Source organism: Microtus ochrogaster, chromosome 10, assembly GCF_000317375.1.
Source record: "Microtus ochrogaster isolate Prairie Vole_2 chromosome 10, MicOch1.0, whole genome shotgun sequence".
In the NCBI taxonomy this organism is placed as follows: domain Eukaryota; kingdom Metazoa; phylum Chordata; class Mammalia; order Rodentia; family Cricetidae; genus Microtus; species Microtus ochrogaster.
Window position 1 is genome coordinate 66212018 of NC_022016.1, and position 10909 is coordinate 66222926.

The window sequence follows — 10909 nt, forward strand, 5'->3', positions numbered from 1 at the left end:
TGAATGATAGAGTGTTCTTTCCCACTTTATTCTCCTCTTAGAGCCTACATATAGACCAAGGGGAGTCATAGATAGCCATGGATTTGTTCCACAATAGAATTATGGCTAGAGAGTGTCAGAGAATCTTTCCTAAGTGTTCCCAGATCTCTTGTGGTCAATCACCAAATGTTTAAAGGACAAATTTACATGTATTGAGCACACAGACACGCAGATGAAACTGATAAGTTTATATCTTCACTTTGATATAAGCTGATGTTATAGGATATATAGAGTAATGTTTTCATTGATTTAAACCTCTATAGAGTGTCAGCAGAGTGCTGGCTCCATGAGATAACAAATCAGATTTGTTAAAGGTAAGCTTTTTTAAACCTGCATAGTTATTTTCAGGGACCTGACTTTCTTTCATTTAATTTCTAGGACCCCTTGGATCCCACACGCTCAGTGATTGTGATTCGGTCCTTGGTAGCAGATGGTGTAGCAGAAAGAAGCGGAGAACTTTTACCGGGAGATCGCCTTGTCTCTGTCAATGAGTTCTCTTTGGACAATGCCACACTTGCTGAGGCTGTTGAAGTGTTGAAGGCTGTGCCCCCAGGTGTTGTTCACCTTGGCATCTGTAAGCCTTTGGTGGTAAGTTTTGAACTCAGTTAATATAAGAAGTGATAACAGTGCAGTAGTTAGCAACATGAATCTGGAAGACAAATATTTCTCAACTATAAGGTTTGAATAATAAGGGATATAAAACTAGTGCAGTAAAGAACATGGACTAGGGGAAGCAGATATACCTGGATGTGAAATCTGTCTCACATTGCTTCCTATGTGTGTGACCTCATGCAAGTGTAAACAGAGACTCCTTGTTCGTTTCCAGCCACCTAGACCTGAATAATTTTGCTCCACAAAATAATAGAAATGGTTAATTTAAGATATAAGAGCTAGCTAGAAATATGCCCGAGTTTTTGGCCAAACAGTGTTGAAATTAATATAATTTCTGTGTGATTATTTGAGTCTTCTCAGCCAGGAAACAAATGCACAGTCTCTGCTTCTATGCAAGTTTCTTTTTTTTTTTAATTTTTTTAAAACTCAGATTTATTTTATTTAAGTGTACAGGTGTATGTTTTTGCATGTGAGTACAGTGCCCACAGAGGCCAGAAGAGGGCATCAGAATCCCTGGAGCTATAGTTAGAGGTGATTGTAAACCACCCTATGTGGGCTCTGGAAATCAAACTCTTGTTCTGAAAGAGCAGTAAGCAGTCAGAAGTTTCTTAATGTCCTTGACTTACAACATGACAAGTTTCAGGAATAAAGGCAATGTCATCAGCTGTGACAGTTAGTTATTGCTCACTGCTGGCATGTCTAACCTTGGTTCTGCCACTTGTATTACCATAGTACCTTCAGGTTTTTAAAACCGACTCCTAAGTTCTATTCATATCCCTTATATGTAAATGAAAATAAATAATTTTGCATTTTAATTTTAGAGCAGTGGTTCTCAACCTTCCCAATGCTGTGACCATTTAACACAATTGTATGCATGTTGTCGCCACCAACCACAATTATTTTGTTGCTACTTCACACCTGTAGTTTTGCTGCAGTCATGAATCATAATGTAAATATCTGACATGCCAGATACCTGATATGTGAAAGTGTCCTTTGACCCCAAATGGGACTTAACCCATAGGTTAGGACCTACTATTTTAGAATGATGTTAGGTACAATGAACTGAAAACTATATTATTATTATTATTATTATTATTATTATTATTATTTGGTATGGAATTTTTTTTTCTAGTCAGGGTTTCTCTGTGGCTTTGGAGCCCGTCCTGGAACTAGCTCTTGTAGACCAGGCTGGCCTCAGCCTCACAGAGATCCGCCTGCCTCTGCCTCCCGAGTGCTGGGATTGAAGGCATGCGCCACCACTGCCCAGTAGAGTCGTTTTTATATGTTCCTGTCACCATCGGTCATCAGCATGTCTGGTGACCCCTAGTACTGACAATTGTTCTGTAGTCAGACTGTCTTGACGTCATCTTACGGTTTGATGTGCTATGTCATGTTACTGTTCTTGACTGTTGGTTCCTTAACATTTTGTTGTAGAGATTCTCAGTGTAAAACAAATACTTGATTATTTTCATCTAGTTTTAAGTGAGCATTTACTATATATCACCACATATTTTAAGCCTATCATATACATTAGGGTCCTCCTCTTGTCATTCTCATTACAGATGAGCCAGTGGAGACACAGAGAGTTGACTAACTTTTCTAAAGTTTTATGATTAGTAATGGATGGGGTCAAAATATGAACTGAGGGGGTCAGTTTCAAGCCTTGTGTTCTTCCTTAGCTACAGCACTATGAAATCTTGTTCTGTTATGATTTCCTGTTTAGTTTGTGTGCACTATCTGAGCAATCATTTGGTTGTGGTAGGTTGTCAGATGAATCTCAGGAAGCCCATCCCAGCTTTTCACTGAATAACCCAGTGCGTTCCAGATGCAAAGGTTCATAAGCCTCATAGGAGTCCACTGGGAGACGTTGAGATGGAGACCATTGAATTCTTCACAGTCTTCCTCCCAGTGGCTCACCTACATGCTTCTGATGCCGAATATTTCATTTCACAGATGGTGATCAAGTAGACTAAAAAGAATCAAATATTCTTTGAGTCTTTTATAAAAATGTTTAATAGAATGAGCAAGACTAAGGTCTTTTCATGATTCTAAAATTCTTGTAATATGTGAAATATATTAGCATGCAACATGATAATAGTTCAGGCACCTCACTGGTTTGGTAGGTAGTGGCAGTTATATTTGTGTGTGTGTGTGTGTGTGTGTGTGTGTGTGTGTGTGTGTAGTGAACAATGTATTGCACCAAATGTTTTTGCATTAGGAACCTGCTATGTGGCCATTGGACTGCTTTCTACATTTTTGTTGCTGGCGATTGATCCCAGGGCCCTCCTATGCACATACCCTCCCATCATTACATTGTCTTGTTCTTCCTATATTATACACCAGAATGTCTGGATCTAACACCTGTCAGTTACTTTAAATCTTTGAGAATTGAGTCTAGTATATGACTAACTAAGTGCTTGACATTTTCATATGTGAAATGTACTGCCATAGACAACAGATGGTAAGGTGAAGAACTCAGGGTGATTTTGGATAAATTAAGGAGGGAAAACATTAATATTTTTATAAGTTTCATCTTTTTAGGTTGTATCAAATATTTTGTCTATATTTTCTCTGATAATTATTTGCTAGTTTAACCTAACTACATGTAACCTAACCTTCCCCTTTCAGCAGCTTTAGGAACGCTGAGGCAGTGTGAAAACACAGAACCTCTTACCACAGAGTGTGCCTACTGTGCTGCTTCCAGCTAAGAGAGGGTACCGCTTGAGAGGGTCCGCAGCCTCCCCATGAGCTGGACCGTCCTCAGAGTCTGAGGCTGCAGGGTAGTTAGGGAAGGGAGAGTGTTCCAGATAGACAGGGCATGGTGATTTATGCCTGTGCAGAGGCAGGAGGAATGAAAGTAAGAAGAGCCAAAGCCAGGCCGGAGCAACAAGACTGTAGATACGTAGCAGGCCAGAATGACTTTCGTTCTATTTAGCCGTAAAATAACTATCCTCATAAAACTACAATGATATATTGTCATGTTTTCTGTGATAGCAATTTATCTTTTGTTTTGCTTATCTCAAACATACTAGATTCAAAAATCAATGAATCGGCTTTAAAAACTATACTGTGTCTTTGGCACTAGGCAGACCACACTGACCTGGAACCCTTGGCTGTAGAGCTTTCTTTGTGGTTCTAAGGCTGTGCACCACGAGGCCTTTTTACCCCACTCCCACCTTGCTGAGGATTACATGGAGTGGTAATTGAGAACACGGGCTCTGGCGCCAGATTCTGGACTTGAAGCTATAGAGTGACTAGTGCTGATTGAGCCCTTTCCTCAGCAGAAAGGCGCCCTCTCATAGAGTGTCGGTTAATGACTAGCACGTTAGTGGTAAGTCCCTAAGCCTATGCACAGAGATCACGTCATAGCTCTACCTGCAAAGCCTTTTCCTTGGTGACTAGTTTTTCCTTAAAGAATACTTAAAGTTGATCAGTTTTGGCCTAAGGTTCATAGACTTTCCATTGTGGGAGAAAGTTTGCTTTCTTCATATTTGCATAGACTTTGTTGAGTGATTGCACTGGGTGAGAACTATTGAAGAGAAGTTAAAAGTGAAGAATTTTCTTGATCATAAATTGGTTGTTATTTTCAGGAAGGTGAGAAGGAAGGAAGTTGTTTTATTTTACATTCAAACAACAATGAAGACAACAATGAGCCTTCAGAAGCTGTTGATGACATACATTCATCTATAATCCTTGAAGCACCCAAGGTATTTGCTAAATTTATTTGTCTTTTCAGTGATTTTTTTTGTATGTTAGAGTTAATATAAAGACACAAGCTTGTCCTCACTCACTCAGCTAAAGTTACAAATTAAATACATGCCCCCCCACACCTCTGTAATCACTGGTATGCCCTACCAGCTTCCTTCTCTTTAATTAGTATTTTTAACTTAAATTTTTAATTTAGTCTTACATTGTCAATTTAAATGACAGAAGATATAAGGCATTTTCAAAAAACAAACACTGGGGTTAGCAGAATGGCTCAGTTGTGGCACTTACCACCATGCCTGACCTGAATCCAATCCTGGAGCCTACACGGTGAAAGAAGAAAGGTGAGACCCACAGGTTGTCCTCAGACCTCCACACGTGCTGAGGCACACACCTTTCTCCCCAAAACCAACAAAAAACATGTTTAAAAGAACAAACATTTTTATACATTATTATAAACCTAAAATTTGGGAGAAAGAATATATTGAAAATAGACTTCCATGTAAAATGTCATAGAAAATGTAGCTAAACATGCAACTTCATAATTGAATACTTTACAAAGTATCTACTCAACCCCCTTGGATACTGTAATCATAGACAGAATATGTTAAGCTTCCCCTTCTATTCCTAAAGTCTACTGTATTTTTTGTTTTACCTGATAACAATTGTTTAGTACCATTCCTGTCATATTATGTACAGTGTCTCAGGCTGATAGGAAGTCCCATAATGTCCATCACACTTTTGAAAGTTTAGACACTGTGTTAAAATTTTATAATCATAATATTTTCAGATATATCCTGTGTCTCTGACTGTTTTGAATCACGTTGCAGTATTGGTTCAGTGTTTCAGTGTGAAGTTTCAGCATGTGGTGTTGAGTTATAAGAAGAAAACAGAGGGGGGTTGATTATAGGAATTTACACTAGGTAGTTCTTAATGGGTGGGGCTTACAGTAGGAATGAGTGTTGATCCACAGGGGATTAGGCCTCTGTGCTCAACAGCCACAGGCTCACTAGAGTTAGGACAGAGGCTCAGCAAAAATCACACTGTATTCATTCCTCTTTATCATATTCTCAGTGTAGGTGAAAAGTCTTGTTTCTGTATTTTGGCTTAATAGAAACAAATCATACTCGAAGTCCTTGAGACATACAGTGCTGTATTTCATTTCAGAACGTTTCTGTTCGTTTTGTTTTTAAAAGCAAGAGGTATAGCCAGCAGCAGAATAATTCTACCCCAAAATAAAAAAGAATGTGCTTTGAACGTTTTTACTTCTTTTGAGTTTCTTAGTCTTGACCACAGTGAGCTTTTCAGTCTTTGTTGTCTTAAGTATGAAGTGACTTTGCATTTATGAGTTACGTTTTGTGTTAGGGACAAGTTGCGTATTTGGTACAGCATTTTAGCCTAAATATCTCTTGATGGTGGAGAACTGTTGGGTAGTTAGTTATTACATGATGGAGCTGTCAGTTCACCGTGGCAGTGCAGGCTTCTGCCTCTCTACTCCACGTCTAATTTCTGAACCATGCAGAATGAACTGCAGCTTCTTGTTTGGTGATGCAGAAGCTCAGCTGGCTTTGATCATGCATTGAGTAAGGCACTCTACTGCAGTTAGGTTGACACTTTCTCAGGTTGAGGTGTATCGTGCAACTTTAAGACAAGTGGAACATAACATTTTTTTATAAACTTTTATTTACAGGGATTTAGAGATGAGCCATATCTTGAAGAACTTGTGGATGAACCATTTCTAGATATGGGAAAGTCTTTGCAGTTCCAACAAAAAGAAATGGACACCAGCTCAGAAGCATGGGAAATGCATGAATTTTTGAGCCCTCCACTGGAGGGAGGGGGCGAGGAAAGAGAGATGCTTGTAGATGAGGAATATGAACTCTATCAAGATCACCTCCGGGCCATGGAGTTAAACCCACTACCACACATTCAGGAGGTCCGGCATGCACCTTCCAGGCAGGAACTCCAGGTTGGCACACAGTGGCTGCATGCTAGCCTCTCAGGAGATGAAGCACCCGAGTGTCAAGATCCAGAGTCTGGGCGGAGTTTATATTCCCAGGAAATGCAGCAGTGCAGCTACAACACTGCAGACATGGTACGACTTTGCTACTCAGCCTCCAGCCCCTCCGTGCTCCAGCCCTCCCTTCCTCGTGTTACTTCAACAGATAAAGTAGAAATGAAATGGGCTTTGTAAGCTAGGATGGCTTACAAGATGCACTACCAAGAGTATAGTGAGCACATGAAGTCATCCTATTCATATTACATCACTTCTCTGCAATCTGTGAGCTGTGGCTACCTTGCTGGTTGAACAGTTTTTAACTGTTCTCTGTGTGTGTATGTGTATGTGTTTGTGACATTTTTCTTCTAATTTCTTAGTTCAGTAAAGAGATCTTTTAATCATTAAGATCTTCTTTTAAATTCCCTTAGGGAAACATGGCTATATGTTTTTTTGTGTAGTATATTTGTCAGGGCAAATCAAGGGGAAATGAGCTCAAAGTGAATTATTGTTTATATCTGTGCTGGCCACAGCATTCTCTGTACTTATTTGTGATGCATCAGTAGTGTGTGCCAGATAGTCACTTTCAGGCTTGTGACTGTGCCTATTTACAACTTGGCAAGAAGCATTACCTTTTAATAGGTTTATTCTTACTTTTATATTGACAGTAAACTTGATTTTTTTTTATTAAAAATTTCCGCCTCCTCTCCGCTTCCCTTCCCCCCCCTTCCCCTTCCTCTAGTCCAAAGAGCAGTCAGGGTTCCCTGCTCTGTGGGAACGCCAAGGTCCTTCCCCCTCCATCCAGGTCTAGGAAGGTGAGCATCCAAACAGGCTAGGTTCCCACAAAGCCAGTACATCCAGTAGGATCAAAACCCAGTGCCATTGTTCTTGACTTCTCAGCAGTCCTCATTGTCCACCATGTTCAGAGAGTCCGGTTTTATCCCATGCTTATTCACTACCAGTCCAGCTGGCCGTGGTGAGCTCCCAATAGATCAGCTCCACTGTCTCAGTGGGTGGGTGCACCCCTCGCCTTCCTGACTTCCTTGCTCATGTTCTCCCTCCTTCTGCTCCTCATTTGGACCTTGGGAGCTCAGTCCGGTGCTCCAATGATCAAGTAAACTTGATTTTTAAATAAAATTATAGTTAATTAGTTGCCTGTTGAATTTTTAATGTTTTTTTTTGTTTATTTTTTTGGCCTGAATTAATTTTCAAACAAATAAGTTAGTATAGATGGTGTTTTTGTTTATTTAGTTCAGTTTTAGTTTTATTATGCCTATAGGTATTTTGTCTGCATGTGTATATATGCACCATGCCCATGACTGTTACGGGAGAGGCTCGACAGGATGTCAGGTCCCCTGGAACTGGATTTACAGATGCTTGTGAGCTGCCATGTGGACTCTGGGAATTAAACCAGGATCCTCTGCAAGATCAGCAAGTGCTCTTAACCACTGAGCCACTTGTCTGCCCTAGAGGGTATCTTTTAAAGGCATGTTGGTATTGTGCTCTCACATAGGCCCCTGCTCCCTGTGCTCAGTCTGATTCCTTTCTGTGTGTTGAGCAAAGCAAGCAGAAATTGGGCCTTTTCCTTTGCCTTCCTTGGACATTTTGTCTCTTTCGCTCCTGAAAATCCTGTGGGTCCCCCTGCTGGGCAAGGTGCTATCCTAGCTATATTAATGAAGCCTCAAGGATTCCCCACAGCAGAAGGTTCTGAGTAACCTACCAGGGAACAGATGCTTTTAATTTGTAAATGATCTTGGATGTGGGAAGTAGTGACACAGAGTTGCCTGGTATACTCTAGTGACAATGGCTTTCTCTCTTTGCCAGCCCTTCCCTGGATCCTAAGTGCTCAGTTTCATTCTGACTATTCATAATACACAAGCATACTAGAATTAGATTACTGAACATGTGCACACATTCTTGCTGTGGCTGATTTTTCCCATAAAAAGAAATTTATCTAAATAAAAAACAATTTGAAATATTGGTCCCTTTCAAGACAAGGGAAGAAATACAAAAATAAATATTCAGAATATTTACTCCATATATTTAGTCAAACATTCATATCTTAAAAGTTGTATTGGGTTAAATTTTTGCATATATGCTTCTTTAATTGTAATTTCATTCAAAGTATTTGAGTATATATTTAATGCCTATCTCTATTCACAATAATCACTTTCAGATCATTCAACACTTTCCCAAATACATCATCATTTTTATGTAGCTTGTTTGAGATACAGCATTCTTTAATTTATATGTTAGTTTGTTTTTGACTGCTGTGATAAAACACACTAGCAAAGGTCAGCCTAGAACAGGAAATGTTTGTTTCTGCATGTATTTCCAGGCCCCAGTCCATCAAGGCAGGAACTGAAGCAGAAATACGGCTCGTCGGCTTGTTCTCTGGCTCATACTCACCTAGCTTTATACACAGCCCAGACCATCTGACTGGAAAGCTGAGGGCCTACATCTTAGGCTTCAAGAGCGGGAATGCACTGGGAATGGCTCCAGGCTTGGAAACCTGAAAGCTCTCCCACAGCAAGGCCACAAGTCCTAAACCTACCCACACAGCACTATCAAAAAGGGATCAGATGAATATTCAATCATCTGAACATTGGGACATCCTCATTGAAACCAGCACAGTGCCTGGCTTCTGTCTTGTTTCCCTAATTCAGTCATTCCTCTTATTATAACCATTTTCTTATATAGAAAGAATAACTTAGACCTCTAAATAAAAATCAGCCTAAAGAACTGGTCCATTTTCACACATAAACTGTTAAGGTTATAGATTAAAATAGCCAAATATGTGTTTATAGTATTTACCCTTAACCATTCATATTTCAAAATATATAAAATGTTAAGTTTTTACCTCTTCTCACATTGAATTATATGAATTAATGTTATAGGACATATTAATGAAGATTATTTCAGCTCTCATATATTCTGAAAAACTACCATTGATTCTCTTCAAATTATTTCATGTTCTTACTTGGCATTAATTCCCTTCTACAGTAATGGCAGGATAGGCTTTGCATCTTTATTTGCTTCTCAGTAATGATAGATTTTGTAAAGCCTTATTTATTTGCAATATACAAATAATACCCAAGAAATTCAAATGTTGGTCCCTCCACTACCCATATATTCTTATTTTATTTAAGAGGTGAATCATCTAAGTTTCTAGACTCTCCCCCCCAAAAAAAACAAATTGTGTTAATATCTGTTTTGTACCCTTTTGGTATATAGGTTGGTGGCATTAAATACAGTTACACTGTTGTGTAGCCACCATCTCTGTCCATCCCAGGACCCCATTAGAAACACTGAGACCACCAAACAGTAAGTGCCCTCCCCTTGCCCATCATTCCCTGGCATTAACTGTAATTCTGTCTTCTTTTTAAGAATTGACTATTACATGGGGTGGTGGTGGCACACGCCTTTAATCCCAACACTCCAAAGACAGAGACGGGTGGATCTCTTGTGAGTTCAAGGCCAGCTTGGTCTACACAGCAAATTTCAGGACAGGCTCCAAAGCTACACAGAGAAACCGTGTCACAAACAAAAAAGACAGGAAGTTGTGAACATTATCATTATAAGTCTGGCTTTCTTTACTTATCATAAGCTCCTTATGGTTCATTCATGTTGCAGTATATGTCAGACATCCTTATTAAGGCAGAATAATTTACCCTGCATGTCTCAATAGGAAATCCTCTGCCCTTCTCAGGTTAGACCTAGGAGAATATAAGGTTCAAGTGAGAGAAGACATTAACAGAGAACAAGGAAAGGTGTTTGTAGGAAGAACAAATAAGTTTGTTTGGGAAACACAAATGAACTTTTAGGGGACAATCCTGCGATGCGGGAATTTGTGGCAGTATTTATTTCTTTAGGTGTCAGTGGTGCTTGTAGATGGAAGTTTCTGTTCCGCCCGGTTCCGTAGCCATTCAGTCCCAAATAAACATGCAGAGACTTATATTGGTTATAGACTGTTTGCTCAGGCTTCTTACTAACTAGTTCTTACAACTTAACCCTTAATTCTTTTTTTAAAATGATTTATTTTATGTGCATTTGTGTTTTGCCTACATGTCTCTGTATGAGGGTGTGAAATCACTTGGAAATAGACTACAGACAGTTGTGAGCTGTCATGTGGGTGCTGGGGACTGAACCCTGGTCCTCTGGCAGAACAGGCAGTGTTCTTAACCGCTGAGCTATCTCTCCAACCCCAACCCTTAATTCTTATCTATGTTTAGCACGTGCCTTGGTACCTTTTCTCAGTGAAGCATTCTCTATTTCTTTTTTATTTTATTTGCATTGATGTTTGGCCTGCATGAATGAGGGTGTTGTAAGCTGCCATGTAGGTGCTGGGAGTTGAACCCAGTGTCACGCCCCACCTCATCCAGTAAGGAATGACGCAACCACCGGAGCTCTTCTCACTGCAGTTTATTCCAGGACTTGATTCACTTTCTCTCTCTCTCTCCTCTCTTCCCTCTCTCCTCTCTTTTTTCCTCTCTCTCCTTCCCTCTCTCCGTTTTCTTCTTTCTCTCAGCCCTTGAGTAGGCATGGGCTGCCAATCCC

General features: G+C 39.9%; 1 protein-coding gene across 1 annotated transcript in view; it reads left to right on the plus strand.

Moving 5' to 3' along the window:
* The window catches only part of Patj (PATJ, crumbs cell polarity complex component), a 317960-nt gene that overhangs the window by 111903 nt on the left and 195148 nt on the right, over positions 1-10909 (plus strand). The window contains exons 18-20 of the mRNA XM_013348556.2: positions 418-627; positions 4242-4358; positions 6047-6451. Of these exons, the coding sequence (XP_013204010.1) occupies positions 418-627; positions 4242-4358; positions 6047-6451 (732 nt within the window). The remainder of the gene's footprint in view (positions 1-417; positions 628-4241; positions 4359-6046; positions 6452-10909) is intronic.